This window comes from Antechinus flavipes, chromosome 3 (genome assembly GCF_016432865.1).
Source record: "Antechinus flavipes isolate AdamAnt ecotype Samford, QLD, Australia chromosome 3, AdamAnt_v2, whole genome shotgun sequence".
Taxonomy (NCBI): domain Eukaryota; kingdom Metazoa; phylum Chordata; class Mammalia; order Dasyuromorphia; family Dasyuridae; genus Antechinus; species Antechinus flavipes.
In genome coordinates this window covers 503,253,444-503,270,133 of record NC_067400.1, presented here as the reverse complement: position 1 = coordinate 503,270,133, position 16,690 = coordinate 503,253,444, and the positions used below count along the sequence as shown (strand labels likewise).

Sequence of the window (16,690 nt, the reverse complement as noted above, 5' to 3'; positions counted from 1 at the left end):
GTTTGAAAAACTAGCCAGCACAGTGATAATGTTTGCAGGGGAAGAGGAGTGGGAAGCACAAGATAGAGGAAGAAGCAGGTCCCCAAAATTACTCTAAATATGAAGTTATAGGACTATTGTCCGGGAGAAAGATTAGACTTGTGTGTGTGTATATATATATATAGTTAGAGAAGTTATAAGTGATAAATAAATCTATGGGGGTAAAAAAAAGACCATTAAAAAGGCAGGAAGAAGACTGGAAAGAGCTATGCCAAGGAAGCCAAGGGAGAACACATATCCATAGTGAATTGGCCAATAGTATAAAAACATTTTTAGCATGAAAGAAAAATATGCTGGAGTTAGATTGTAAATAGTTTTATGTAACCTCCCACCGAGGCTAGTGATTGCCAGGGCCATACACACCAATCTTCCCCAGATACACATGAAGACAATCCAATGTTAAGGGGCCAAATAGCCTTTCTTTATTGGCAATCTCAGCAGGGGTTAGCAGGAAGCAAGAGTCTATGTATGTCTCTGCATCTTTCTCTGCATCCCTAAATCTCTTCACATCTCTGCCTCTCTCTACTTCTTTCCGCATCCTTCCTGCCTATGGACTCACAGCTGGCCATTTTATATTTACTCTCCTCTGGGATTACCCTGTGCCTAGCCCACTCAGCACAGTGTAGGGCACCAAAAGTTAGTGCTTCCTCCTAAGTTAGTGCTGCCTCCTAAATAAAGATCTAGCAAGAGGACACACCCCTCACCATCTCAAGGAAACACCTGTAAGACACAACCTCCTGCCTCAGAGGCCAAGCCCTTTTTTACCTCCTGGGTCCACCCTACCAGCTGATATGGCATACATGGCAATTCTCAAAAGGAAAGTCCCTAACAGTTTTAAATGACAAATGGAGGTATTTAGGCTTATTTTAGAGCAAATAGAGAATCACTGAAGTTTCCTAAGAAGACTGATTAGACCTATGCTTTATAATATTAATTTAGTAGTTATGTGTAATATGAATGAGATGATAGAATGGAGGTAAGGAAGATTAATGAAGGGGCTGTTCCAATAGTCTAATTGATAGAAATATAGGCCTGAACTTAAGTGATGATTTTTTTGAATAGGTAAAAAAAGGATCAGATAACATCTTTTGTGGAGGGAGAATTGACAATTGGCAGACTTAGCAACTGATGGTATAGAAGAGAGATAAGTCAAGAATGACTTAAAAGGTTGCAAACCTAGATGGATGGAAGAATGTTAATCCCCATGACAGAAAGAAAAAAGCCAGGAAAATGGGTTCGTTAGTTATATTTTGGACATGTTTAGTTTTGAGAATACTGAAATACCTATAGGTAGAAAGAGAGAGAGAGAGAGAGAGAGAGAGAGAGATAGATATATCCAGGCAACAACTGATGATGAACTGAATGTTAGGAGTCAGATAACACTGAATGAATGAATGACTGTCATGAGGAAACAGTATGCTGCAGGAGAGAAAATAGAGAACAGAATTCTAGCTCTGGTTGAATCATTTGCAAGTTATAAGAGTTTGGTCAAATTCCTTTCTTTGACTTACCTTAGTTTTTCTCCACTTGTAAAATGAATGTAAAATGGACTGGATTAAATGATCTACAAGGGCCCTCCTACTTTAACACCATATAATCTATAAATATTCATTCAATATATTTTTAAGGATGTGTTGTTAAAGTCACTGAAGAACAAGGAAACTGCAATACTCTAGGTAAAAGAATTAGTGGCAGCAGGAAATAAAAGGAAAGTGTGATTAATATTGTGAAAACAGACAAGATTTGATAACTAATTGTATATAAAGGTGATGAAGGGATAGAAAGGAAACAAGAACGACTCCCATTTTGCAAACTTAAATGACTGAATATACTTGACAGAAAGTCAAATTTAGAGGAAGTTTTTCAGATGAAATTTTATAGATGATAAATGATGAGCTCTGCTGGAAATATGTTGAGTTTGAGTTGCCAAAGGGAGAAGCTGGTGAAAACCAAATTCAAAAAGCAGTTAGTGATATGGGACTATTCTCCAAAACAAAGATTAGACTTTTATTTATAGTTAGGGAACTTATCTATAGGTGATTAAATAAACTTGTGGGAAAAAAAAAAAGGATGAAGATTGGAAAGAGCTGTGCCAGTGAAACCAAGAGAGAACCCAGAATATAGAAGGAGGTGGCCAATAGTATAAAAAGCTGCAAAGAGGCCAAAGTAGGAAAAGCACTGAGGAAAGGTTAAGAGTTTATAAATAAAATGACATATATGCTTTAAGATATTGGCAAGATAAGAGTAGAGGGTTACAAATCACGATTATTTCCTCTTAAGGATTAATTACTGCTATTTTCAGTGACTAACTTAAAAAAAGACAGCTAGAAGAATCTACATTTTATGAAAATGACATCTAACATACCTGCTGCAGTAAAGTATCAGCACAAAATTTTTTACCTTATATGTGCAAATTGTTAATTTTCTCTTTCTTGTATCAGTGTTTTTCTGGAGTAACATATTACACATCTGGAAAACTTGCTGCATCACTGCATCTTGACGCAGGTCATCTCGACCCTTTAGGGAAAAAAAAATATTACTGAAGTACAGCTTATTTTCTTTTAAATTAAGGAACAGAAAAATCGTGCTCCTTTTAAGAAATATAATGGAAAAAATTGGTTTGAGTTTTTTAAGTAACTGACATTGAATTCCATCTTTTCCAGAATAGGCTACCATTCCCAACAGACATATACTGTAAACAAAAATCCCCAAACAACCATTTTCTCTCTCTGTTGTCCTTGTTAATTAACCATTAGAAATTTTTGAAAATGAGACTGAGAACACTCTCATATGTGCAATACTGAGTACTCAAGAATTAAACAGAGGTAGGGCTGTTCTCTAATTCTCCTTAACTTTGTCAGAGACTCTAGAGAGTTACTACCAGCTTGGAAGAGGTGGTAATTACAATCTTCCAAATGAAGAAATGAAGAAGGACTCTTACTGAGTTCAAGGATATATAAATATTTGAATAGACCACTTAAAACCTGAAGACTTCTTTTTTCTTCCTCCTGTGAGAGACATGGTAACAGTGTCTAATAGTTTTAATGACCAGCCAGCTAATAAAATTGAGGTCTTTTGGAAGTCTACAAAAAGAATTACTATAAATCTATTTACATACACACACACACACATACACACACACACACACACAAGAATATCAATTTTTCAAACATGCTGACTCAGTCTTCTTGCTGACTGAATAAATAAAAATAAAACTCCAAACAAGAAATCCAGCAATTTAACTCAGTAAGCATTCATTAAACAGCCTACTAGATGCCAGGGATTATGCTGGGTTTAGACATGCAAAGACAAAAAACAAACAGACCCTGCAAGCAAGGAATTTGTATTCTTATCTGTATCCAAGCACAAAGATAAGCACAAGGAAAAATTTACAAAGTAATTTCATGGAAATGAGGCTAAACCTAAAAGAAAAGGTTTTGGGGTATTTGAATTGAGCTTTAGAGAGTAAGAGCTAAGAACTGAGGATGGAAAACATTGCAAAAATAGAGATAGCCTATGCAAAGTCACAAAAGTGGGAGATGGAACAGCATGTAAGAGGACAGCAAATAGGCTGAGTAGATAAGAATATATAATTATACTGGAAAGATAGATTACAAGAAAAACTTTAAATTTTTTTTTCCTTTCCAAGTTTATTATACACTTTTTCCTTCCCTTATTATGAGGACCACCTAAAGTAGTCTTGTAAAGTAGTCCCCCCATCTATGACAGTTAATTTCCCTCAATAAGCCTCTGCACAGTCTTTCCTATACCTGGAATACATTTTCTCTCTGTTTCTTCTAATTCTTTGTTTCCTTCAAAACTTCCAAGTGCCACTTTCTGCTAGACTCTTTCCAGTTATTTGTCCTGCCTTTTCTCTGCCAAATTACCTTTTATTTCTACTTCTACTTTGTAAATGCTATTTAATTATCTGTTGACTCTACTAATAGTATAAACATCTTAAGAATGGGACTGTTTAATTTTTGTCTTTCAATCTTTATCATCTAGTATCAATGTTTCGTACTTAAATCACTTATTCTCATAAGAAACCCTTTCTCCCTTCCCACATTAACAAAAAGAAGTACCCAAAATATTGGGAAGATGAATCACTCCAAGTGTTATAAGTTTTTTGGCATGAATTTGAAAAAATATAATTGATAGATGATGGCATGCTTATTAAATTTGTGTATGACTCAAAACTGGAAAAGTTAGTTTGATGAGAATCAAAACTGGAAAAGGCTTTAGCAGGGGCTAAACAATGGGCAGACTCTAATAAGATGAAATTTAATAGAGCTAAAGGTAAAGTACTTTATGTGAGTTTTTAAAAAATCAATTACACAAGCTAAATTTCAAAATGGTGAGGCAACAATTCATGTAAGAATAACCTGGGGCCTTTTAAGTGAACTATATAATTAAATACAAGTCAATAGGGTGTCATGGCAGGCAAAAAAAAAAATGAATCTGAAAAAAAACCAAAAAAATCAAGTAACTACCCCACTGACTGGGAAATAGCAAAATAAGCTGCAATAGATGAAAGTGACAGCATTTACCATGCCAAAAAAAACACAATTTAGAGGAACTTAGGAAGAAGAATTGCTACAGTGGGGAATAAAACTGGGACAACAATCATTACTACAGTAGTATGAATGCAAATACTGAAGAACAACCAGTCTTAATGAATTTTAAGGATCAATAGAGATACAAAAGAACTGGTAATAAAGTATACATTTCTGACACAGCATAGTACATCAAGCATTAGAACAGACCTCTGAAGCCTCCAGTCCAATATCTCCTTGTTTAACAGATTTTTTTCAGAGGACCACCCTAAAGTCCAAGGAGGCTGTCTACATTTAGGTAAATACCTTGTATTTACCTTCAGTGGTAGCACCTGAACCCAGGGCCTCTTAATTTAGAACCAGAACCACAATGCTTCCTGTGTGGAATTCTGCACATGCCATCAGATATTCTCAATGTATAATTTTGATTTATTTTTTTCCTGTAATGTAAAGGAAAGTTCCCTGGGTAGAGGTGGTATAAAATAACAAGAAATGACTGATGTAAAAACAAAAGCCATCAAAACTTTAAGAAAAAAAAAAAACCTACTATAACCTTAGGTAGGCTATGTTAACAGAACTGTTCAGAATGAGAGAGATGGAAGTTCCATACCAGAAAGACTGTTTCCATTTTTCAATACAACCCTTTAGAAAGAAAATGCCCAGAGGAATAACTAGGATGATGTACAGATTCAAAAGCAATCTTATTTTTATCATTTTGATATGTTGATACATCCTTCACAGTCTCTGGAAGTGATCTAATTTCATACGTTATTGAAAAGATTGAAGCCTGAGTAAAAAAGCAAAGAGAACTCTAACCATAGATAGTTTTTATGATGAAAGAGAACAGATTTCAAATCCTGAGGAGACTAAAAGCAAACTGACTCCAGACAAAGCCCCAGAGAGTGATATAACCTGGTCTCCAAGGCTCTTCTAGAAAAAATTAAAAAGGATCTCAAAAGAGAGGTAGAAGAAAAATGGGAAAGGAAAGGAAAACTTTGCAAGAGGGTTTGGAAAAGGCATATAACTCACTAAAAGATAGATTTGACAAAATGGAAAAAGAGAACAATTTCCTGAAAAACAGAATTTGTGATATGAAAAAGGAAAATACTCCCAGGAAAAGAGACTTTGTGAAATGGAAAAAGAAAATAACTCTTTAAAAAACAGAATTTGTGAAATGGAAAAAAAATTCCATAGAAAAGATTGAAACCTTTAAATTTAAGTTCTCTCCTTTCCTCTCCACCATGTCACAAAATCTTTCTCTGTCTTCCCTCATTGTTTCCTCCTTCCCCCTAATTTCAGAAGATGACATGATAGTCATCTACCTTGCCAAAGAAAACCTGTGCTGGTTTGGCCCTACGATTCATAAGCTTATGAGATCACAGACAGAGGGCTAGAAGGCATCCATGATGCCATTTAGTCTAATACTCTCATTTTTCTGTTGAGAAAGCTGAAGCCTAGGGAGCCTGATGCCTAGCTGTTGGAATCTTTACAAACTGTTAAATCATTAGAGTTGATAGAAACAATAATTATCTAATTTAGCATGGTTCAGTATCCTTGATCTAATCTTACAAGGAGATGTTTTGGGCCAGAACCTGAAACAAGGTACTAAATAGAACTAATTACATTGATGCGATGCTTGTGTTCACACCTTTACTCATTGGAGTTCACACGTTTGGAGATTTCAGGGTTTAGTAAGAGATATCCGAATTCACACCTCCCTTGAAGCTCTTAGGGCCAGAGAGCACTCTGGGAAGAAACCCATAATCCTTCTCTCTCGCATCCCACAATCCCTTTCTCTTGAAGGAGCATAAATAGAGCTTCAGTGAGCCCAGGCAAGAGAGTTCAGCTGAATTAGATTGGAGAGGAGCACGCTGAGACAGACAAAGAACACTCTGGGAGACTGAGAGCCAGAAACCCTCTCTCAGAGGCAAGACAGATTCAACTTGGTGCTGGCTCTGGAGGCTGAAGAAAGCAGAAGCAGAAGCAAAGGACAAAGCGGCAAGAGCTCTTAGAACCAAGTAGAGAGATAGGCCTCTCAACTAACCGGGCTGTTTTGGAAGGAGAAAATAAAATACTTGCATTTTTATCAGCTGGTTGCATTTTGGGTGATTAATACCTATTAAATGAAAGTAAGGCTGCCTCCAGAAAACCTCCCCAAGTAACCTGCTCTCAGAGAGAGAACCATCTTATATTATATATATTTTTTCTTTTTAAATTTTATTTTATTTAATAATAACTTTGTATCGACAGATCCATGCCAGGGTAATTTTTTTTACAACATTATCCCTTGCACTCGCTTATGTTTCGTTTTTTCCCCTCCCTCCCTCCACCCCCCCCCCCCAGATGGCAAGCAGTCCTATATATGTTAAATATGTTGCAGTATATCCTAGATACAATACATATTTGCAGAACTGAACAGTTCTCCCGCTGCATAGGGAGAATTGGATTCAGAAGGTAAAAATAACTCGGGAAGAAAATCAAAAATGCAAATAGTTCACATTCATTTCCCAGTGTTCCTTCTTTGGGTGTAGCTGTTTCTGTCCATCATTTATCCATTGAAACTCAGTTAGGTCTCTTTGTCATAGAAATCCACTTCCATCAGAATACATCCTTATACAACATCGTTATCAAAGTGTATAATGATCTCCTGGGTTCTGCTCATCTCACTTAGCATCAGTCCATGTAGGTCTCTCCAAGCCTCTCTGTATTCATCCTGCTGGTCATTCCTTACAGAGCAATAATATTCCATAACATTCATATACCACAATTTACCCAGCCATTCTCCAATTGATGGGCATTCATTTTCCAGTTTCTAGCCACTACAAACAGGGCTGCTACAAACATTTTGGCACATACAGGTCCCTTTCCCTTTTTTAGTATCTCTTTGGGGTATAAGCCCAATAGAAACACTGCTGGATCAAAGAGTATGCACAGTTTGATAACTTTTTGGGCATAATTCCAGATTGCTCTCCAGAATGGCTGGATTCGTTCACAACTCCACCAACAATGCATCAGTGTCCCCATTTTCCCGCATCCCCTCCAACATTCATCTTAGCCAATCTGACAGGTGTGTAGTGATATCTCAGAGTTGTCTTAATTTGCATTTCTCTAATCAATAGTGATTTGGAACACTCTTTCATGTGAGTGGTAATAGTTTCAATTTCTTCATCTGAAAATTATCTGTTCATATCCTTTGACCATTTATCAATTGGAGAATGGCTTGATTTTTTATAAATTTGAGTCAGTTCTCTATATATTTTGGAAATGAGGCCTTTATCAGAACCTTTAATTGTAAAGATGTTTTCCCAGTTTGTTGCTTCCCTACTAATCTTGTTTGCATTCGTTCTGTTTGTACAAAGGCTTTTTAATTTGATATAATCAAAATTTTCTATTTTGTGATCAGTAATGGTCTCTAGTTCATCTTTGGTCACAAATTTCTTTCTCCTCCACAAGTCTGAGAGATAAACTATCCTATGTTCCTCTAATTTATTTATAATCTCGTTCTTTATGCCTAGGTCATGGACCCATTTTGATCTTATCTTGGTATATGGTGTTAAGTGTGGGTCCTTGCCTAATTTCTGCCATGCTAATTTCCAGTTATCCCAGCAGTTTTTATCAAATAATGAAACCTTATCCCAAAAGTTAGAATCTTTGGGTTTGTCAAACACTAGATTGGTATAGTTGACTATTCTATCTTGTGAACCTAACCTTTTCCACTGATCAACTAATCTATTTCTTAGCCAATACCAAATGGTTTTGGTGACTGCTGCTTTATAATATAATTTTAGATCAGGTACAGCTAGACCACCTTCATTTGATTTTTTTTTTCATTAATTCCCTTGAGATTCTCGACTTTTTATTGTTCCATATGAATTTTGTTGTTATTTTTTCTAAATCATTAAAATATTTTCTTGGAAGTCTGATTGGTATAGCACTAAATAAATAGATTAGTTTAGGGAGTATTGTCATCTTTATTATATTCTCTTGGCCTATCCAAGAGCACTTAATATTTTTCCAATTATTTAAGTCTGACTTTATTTGTGTGGAAACTTTTTTGTAATTTTGCTCAAATAATTCCTGACTTTCCTTTGGTAGATAGATTCCCAGATATTTTATGCTATCAACAGTTATTTTGAATGGAATTTCTCTTTGTATCTCTTGCTCTTGGATTTTGTTGGTGGTGTATAAAAATGCTGAGGATTTATGGGGATTTATTTTGTATCCTGCTACTTTGCTAAAATTATGAATTATTTCTAATAGCTTTTTAGTAGACTCTCTGGGGTTTTCTAGGTATACCATCATATCATCTGCAAAGAGTGATAGTTTGGTTTCCTCATTGCCTACTCTAATTCCTTTAATCTCTTTCTCGACTCTTATTGCAGAGGCTAGCGTTTCTAATACAATATTGAATAATAATAGTGATAGTGGGCAACCTTGCTTCACTCCAGATCTTACTGGGAAAGGTTCCAGTTTTTCCCCATTGCATATGATGCTTACTGAAGGTTTTAAATATATGCTCCTAACTATTTTAAGGAAAAGTCCTTTTATTCCTATGCTCTCAAGTGTTTTTATTAGGAATGGCTGTTGGATTTTATCAAATGCTTTTTCTGCATCTATTGAGATGATCATATGGTTTTTGTTTGTTTGGTTGCTGATATAGTCAATTATGTTAATAGTTTTCCTAATATTGAACCAGCCCTGCATTCCTAGTATAAATCCTACTTGGTCATAGTGTATTATCCTGGGGATGATTTTCTGTAATCTTTTTGCTAATATTTTATTTAAGATTTTAGCATCAATATTCATTAGGGAGATTGGTCTATAATTTTCTTTCTCTGTTTTCAGCCTACCTGGTTTAGGTATCAGTACCATATCTGTGTCATAAAAGGAGTTTGGTAGGACTCCTTCAATCCCTACTTTTTCAAATAGTTTATTTAGCATTGGAGTTAATTGATCTTTAAATGTTTGATAGAATTCAGATGTAAATCCATCTGGTCCAAGGGATTTTTTTCTTAGGGAGTTGATTGATAGTTTGTTCTATTTCTTTTTCTGAGATAGGAGTGTTTAGGATATTTACTTCTTCCTCTGTTAGTTTAGGCAAGCTATATTTTTGGAGGTATTCTTCTATTTCATTTAAGTTGTTGAATTTATTGGCGTAAAGTTGGGCAAAGTAACTCCTAATTATTGCTCTAATTTCCTCTTCGTTAGTGGTGAGTTCTCCCTTTTCATTTTTAAGACTAACAATTTGATTTTCCTCTTTCCTTTTTTTAATCAGATTTACTAAAGATTTGTCTATTTTGTTGGTTTTTTCATAGAACCAACTCTTAGTTTTATTAATTAATTCAATAGTTTTTTTACTTTCAATTTTATTGATCTCTCCTTTTATTTTTAGAATTTCAAGTTTAGTGTTTGACTGGGGGTTTTTAATTTGTTCCTTTCCTAGCATTTTTAGTTGCAAGCCCAATTCATTGACCTTCTCTTTCTCTATTTTATACAAATAGGCCTCTAGAGATATGATATTTCCCCTTATTACCACTTTGGCTGCATCCCATACATTTTGGTATGATGTCTCATTATTATCGTTTTCTTGGATGAAGTTATTAATTATGTCTATAACTTGCTGTTTCACCTAATCATTCTTTAGTATGAGATTATTTAGTTTCCAATTATTTTTTGGTCTACTTTCCCGTGGCTTTTTATTGAATGTAATTTTCAATGCATCGTGGTCTGAAAAGGATGCATTCACTATTTCTGCCTTACTGCATTTGAGTTTGAGGTTTTTATGTCCTAATATATGGTCAATTTTTATATAAGTTCCATGAACTGCTGAAAAGAAGGTGTACTCCTTTCTGTCCCCATTACATTTTCTCCAGAGATCTATCATATCTAATTTTTCTAGTATTCTATTTATCTCTTTGACTTCTTTCTTATTTATTTTGTGGTTTGATTTATCTAATTCTGAGAGTGCATGGTTGAGATCTCCCCACTATTATAGTTTTACTGTCTATTTCTTCTTGCAGCTCTCTTAATTTCTCTTTTAAGAATTTAGATGCTACACTACTTGGTGCATATATGTTTAATATAGATACTGCTTTATTATTCATTCTACCCTTTAGCAAGATATAGTGTCCTTCCTTATCTCTTTTGATTAGATCAATTTTTGCTTTAGCTTGATCTGAGATCAGGATGGCTACCCCCGCTTTTTTGACTTCACCTGAAGCATAGTAGATTTTGCTCCAACCTTTTACCTTTAACCTGCATGTATCACCCCACTTCAGGTGTGTTTCCTGTAAACAACATATTGTAGGATTCTGGCTTTTAATCCATTCTGCTAACCGCTTCCTCTTTATAGAGGAGTTTACCCCGTTCACATTTATGGTTAAAATGACCAATTCTGTATTACTTGCCATCTTGTTAACCCCGGTTTATGCTTTTCTCCCTTCTTACTCCCTTACCCCCCTTCCCAGTATTAAGCTTGTGAGCACCACTTGCTTCTCACAGCCCTCCCTTTTTAGTATCCCTCCCCCCCCTTAGAGTTCCTCTCCCTATCTTACCCCTTTCCCTCCCAGTTACTGTATTCCCTTCCACTTAGCTTATTCCTTCCCTTTTCACTTTTCCCTTCTCACTTTTCAATGAGGTGGGAGAAGTTTCACCATAGATTGAATATGTCTAAAATTCTTCTCTTAATGCCAATTCTGAAAGCAGTAAAATACTCACTATATTCATCCCTCTCCGTTCTTTCTCTCAGATATAATAAATTTTCTTTGCCTCTTCATGAAATGTAGTACCCCCACTTTCCCCTTTTTCTGGTACAATGTCCTTTCCACATCTAGTTTCTAGAACAAAGTATACATGTATTCTTTATACATCTTTATAGCCGAAATATAGTTCCCAAGATTAATCTTTACCTTTTTAGATTTCTCTTGAGTTCTGTACTTGTAGATCAAATTTTTTGTTAAGTTCTGGCTTTTTCATCAAAAATAGGTGAAATTCGCTTACTTCGTTGAATGTCCATCTTCTTCCCTGGAAAAAGATGCTCAATCTCGCTGGGTAAGTTATTTTTGGTTGCATACCAAGTTCCTTAGCCTTTCGGAATATCATATTCCAGGCCCTTCGATCCTTTAATGTGGATGCTGCCAGATCCTGGGTGATCCTTATTGTGGCTCCTCGATACTTGAATTGGGTTTTTCTAGCTGCTTGCGATATTTTTTCCTTCGTCTGAGGGTTCTGGCATTTAGCCACTATATTTCTTGGTGTTTTGATTTTAGGATCCCTTTCAGTAGGGGATCGATGAATTCTTTCAATGTCTATTTTACCCTCTGTTTCTATGACTTCTGGGCAGTTCTCTTTGATAATTTCCTGGAAAATAGTGTCCAGGCTCTTTTTTTCATCATACTTTTCTGGGAGTCCGATGATTCTCAGGTTGTCTCTCCTGGATCTGTTTTCCAGGTCTGTTGTCTTCCCCAGAAGGTATTTCACATTCTTTTCCATTGTTTGATTTTTTTGGATTTGCTTGACTGATTCTTCTTGTCTCCTCGAGTCATTCAATTCCATTTGTTTGACCCTGATTTTCAGTGAAGTATTTTCTTCACTCACTTTTTTAAGATCTTTTTCTAATTGTCCAATTGAGTTCTTTTGTTCTGTGGAATTTTTTTCCATTTCGCCAATTTTGTTTTCCAATTCACCAATCCTATTTTTCAAGGATTTGATTTCTTTATCCACTCTCTCTTTAACTGAGTGGGATGACTTCTCCAGACTCTTTTGCCAAGCCTCCCTCTCCTTTTGCCAAGTCTCCCTCTTCTTTTGCAAAGCCTCACTCTGCTTTTGCCAAGTCTCCCTCTCCTTTTGCAAAGCCTCCCTCTCCTTTTCCCATTTTTCTTCTAGCTCCCTTGTGAGAGCCTTTTTAATTTCCTCCATGAGATTCATCTGTGCTGAGGAACAGATGATCTCCTCCTTTGGGGATTCACCTGGGGACTGTTTATTTTTAGTCTCCTCAGGATTTGGAGTCTGCTCTTTATCTGTATAGAAGCTGTCAAGGGTTAAAGTCTTTTTCAGTTTCTTGCTCATTCTGTCTAATAATCAAAGACAAACTATCAAAGAAACAGAAGAAAAAAACCCCTTGAATGGAGGCAGCTTTCTTTGGGGGAGGGGCTGGGTGATGTTACCGAGCTTTTTCTACAGACTGCGGGCAGTAGTGAGGCCCTAACAGGACAGCGATGGCTGTGCTGCGCCTGCACTCTGAGATCCGAGAGCATGCTGAGACACTGTGGGGGAGGGGTGGCCAGGTCCCGAGAGACTCCACTGTTTGGGGTTGTATTCTTCACCCTCGGTGTTTTTAGCTTCTCTGCTGGGCTGCTGACCTGCTGCCGGAGCAAAGTATCTAATCCTGTAGCAAAGCTCTCCCCGCAGAGACTGCTGCGATCACACCCCACCCCCTCTCCGCTCTGCTCGGCTCTGAGCGGCCTTCCGTGCTCTCGCTGCCGCTGCTGCCCGCAGCTTGCTTCCGATCTAATAACCGTCCCCGCCCTCGCGCAAAAACAGACCTTTCTTGACGAGTCTCAAGGATGGTTTCTCTTGGTAAGTAATTGTATGTTTTTTTTCAGTCGAGCATTAATTCAGAGGCATGAAATAAATGGATAGTGAGAGAAAAACGCGGAGGTTACACAGCAGTGTGCCTCCTCTCCGCCATCTTGGCCGGAAGTCCCCTATTATATTTTAAAGAAGAAAAACACCACACCTAGCCAAGGTGAAAGAGTTACTAAGACAAAAAGCTGATGTTTGAAGCCAGACTTAACCTCACCACAGACTTGGTTCTACTTCTGACAGCCAGCAAAATCCTTGAGGGCTGCCAAACCAAATTAAAACATAATTGGAAAATGTTTAACAAAATAAATAAAAATGAAACATAGAAAATATTAATGTGTGGATTTATAAGTCAATATGCAGCTATTAGGAACAATATCTGAGTCTGATACCAGCTGCTACCATTTGTTGCTTAACTCTTTACAATCTGCTTCCTTCCTCACTCTACTAAAATTGCTTATTCCAAATTCCTCCTTCAGTTTCATGACACTGGTCATTCATGGTTTTCTCTGTCTTCTTAGAGCTAGATAATAGATAAGACAATAGATAAGAGTGGTGAGGCTGGAATCAAGAAGATCTGTGTTCAAATACTGCCTGAGATAATTTAACCTCCATCTGCCTCAGATAACTGTAAAATGGGAATAATAGCACCTATCTCCCAGCGTTGTGAGGGTCAAATGAGATATTTCCTCCCTTCTTTCCCATTCCTTTCTTTTCCCTCTCTCCCTCTTTCCTTCCTTCCCTCCTGTCCTTTCCAATCCTTTTTCATTTCCTGAACTAATTATTTTTCCTAGCCCTGGGTATAGATTTCCCCTCAAGCTTTCTTTGACCTTTTCTCTCAACTCTTTTCCTTAGCAATCCCTATCCTAACACATTATTAACTTAAATAATACATTATTACTTCTATGCAAATAACTTTTACATTTTTGTGTCTCTCCCCAACTTCTCAGAACTTTAGTCCTAAGCTTTCAACTTACTGCTAGACTAAATGTTCACCCTAGATATCTTGCTGGCCCTGTTTGTAGTGGCTAGAAACTGGAAATTGAATGGATGCCCATCAATTGGAGAATGGCTGGGTAAATTGTGGTATATGAATGTTATGGAATATTATTGTTCTGTAAGAAATGACCAGCAGGATGAATACAGAGAGGACTGGAGAGACTTACATGAACTGATGCTAAGTGAAATGAGCAGAACCAGGAGATCATTATACACTTCAACAATGATATTGTATGAGGATGTATTCTGATGGAAGTGGATTTCTTTGACAAAGAGACATAACTCAGTTTCAATTGATAAATGATGGACAGAAGCAGCTACATCCAAAGAAAGAACACTGGGAAATGAATGTGAACTATTTGCAATTTTGTTTTTCTTCCCGGGTTATTTTTACCTTCTGAATCCAATTCTCCCTGTGCAACAAGAGAACTGTTCAGTTCTGCAAACATATATTGTATCTAGGATATACTCAACATATCTAACATATATAGGACTGCTTGCCATCTAGGGGAGAGGGTGGAGGGAGGGAGGGAAAAATCAGAACAGAAACGAGTGCAAGGGATAATGTTGTAAAAAAAAATTACCCTGGCATGGATTGTCAATATAAAGTTATTATAAAATAAAATATATATTAAAAAAAAAGATATCTTGCTGGTATCTCTTAATATGTCTAAAATTGAACTCATAATACTCTCTCCAAACCTGAATTTTTTCCTACTTTCCTTGTTTCTTTTCATGTTATGATCATGACATGATCATGTCATCCCAAATCATCCAGAGTTAAAATCATGCAGACATATTTGATAGGTTGATATTCAGTTAAAATAAGGAAAATTTTCCAAAAATTATAAAGGCCACAAAGTGGAATGAATGAACAGCTGGGGAAGGACATAAGTTCCTTTTCACTAAAGTTCTTAAAAGGAAGCTAGACAATCTCTATTCCTAGGGATTCATTTTTCGGTATAGGTTGGGTTGGATGATCTCTGTCGTCCCTTCCTAACACTAGGATGCTATAGTAACATAGAAATCAAAAAACCTACCTTGACAAGTTGTCTCCTCTCTTTACCATCTGATCCTACACAATCTATTATTTTAGGTAGATTCAGGCCGCCCGCTAAACGAAATTCTTGCTTGAATGACCGTATAGTCACCACATTTTCATATTCTCCTGTAGGGTCAATCTAGAAAGATTCAAACAGAAGAATGAGAGATCAAATTCACAATATTTAAATGAAGTATCTATTACTAGCAAAAAAAATTTTCTTAACATCATTAAGGAAAGAAGTGATATTTGGTTTCATAAAAATGTCAGATGCTAAGAATGACTTGCATTGTCACTATCCTGTCTCATCTGGTTAGAAGAATTGGGAGTTTTAATTAGTTACAAAGAGATGCCATAAGAAGTCTACTTAGATCACCAAAAAGTAATTTCAAACTAAAATCTATGTATAATCTAGTGTTATGATTTGTCATTTGTTATCTTTTTAGCCCATTTTTAACCTAAAAACAACAGGAGTTCAGTTTTTTCAAGGAGAAAAGCCATGGCAAAATAAGTATAGAGATATGTTTCAAGGAAAGTAGGGGAATTTTCTAAGTAGTACTATTCAATTGGCATTTTTCCAAATAAATAAGAAACTTAGTAATAAAGTTGAATAGCTGGAAATACATTGGTTAATAGTTAGGGAACAGTACTTCAAACCAAACAATCTCAGAGGCAGGGAAGAGTTTGTCACAGCTGTATTCTAAAAAAGGGCAACTTTTCTTCCAATCTATTTATTTACCAAAGAGTATGTTATCATTCTGATGATGAGAAGACTATACAAAGGATTTTCATTCCTAAATGTCTGGTCATAGTATAATTGATCATCATCACAGTATTCATAAGCATAAGCATTTAAAACCATTTACTTTTATGATAACTTATATCCTTATTCATGTGGGACTATATTGTTTTGGAGTTTTATTACTTAGAGACATGATATACTATGATGCTTTATAAACAGTTTTAAAAACATACTAACAAAATTATTTAAGAGGAAGTTCCTTAGGAAATCTGAACCTAAGTCAGCTATTAGAAAAGGAGGATTCTAAATTCCTATTATCAGCTTAGGAACAACTTGCACAGCTTCCCTTCAGGAAATCAAGAAAATTAGAAGCGCTGAAAGAATAAACTAGAAGGAAAAAAAAAATCTTGAAATACTTTAGAGCACTGTATGGTAAAGATCAATTAAAAAATACTTTAACCCAGTCTTAACTCAAACATCACACACAGCTCCAATTACCTTAATTTCCATGGTGGGAACAACAACGTCGTCTAAGTTCTTTAGTCTAATAATGGGCTGGTCTGCAGGAATATTTATACCTTCTATATTAAAATAAAGATATTTTTAATGAAAATTGTCTATATGACTCATTAATAACTTGAGAAAGGTGGTCGCAGGTAAATCAAGAATAAAAAACGTGTTCTAGTTGCCAGATATCATCCTTTACCTCAATTCTATACAGGATAACCCTTG

At 36.0% G+C, this 16,690-nt stretch overlaps 1 protein-coding gene across 1 annotated transcript in view; it reads right to left on the bottom strand.

Moving 5' to 3' along the window:
* ATM (ATM serine/threonine kinase) overlaps positions 1-16,690 on the bottom strand; it is a 121,122-nt gene that overhangs the window by 8,766 nt on the left and 95,666 nt on the right. Inside the window, exons 54-56 of the mRNA XM_051986938.1 lie at positions 16,457-16,539; positions 15,215-15,355; positions 2,440-2,556 (exon numbers count right to left, since the gene is read on the bottom strand). Of these exons, the coding sequence (XP_051842898.1) occupies positions 2,440-2,556; positions 15,215-15,355; positions 16,457-16,539 (341 nt within the window). The remainder of the gene's footprint in view (positions 1-2,439; positions 2,557-15,214; positions 15,356-16,456; positions 16,540-16,690) is intronic.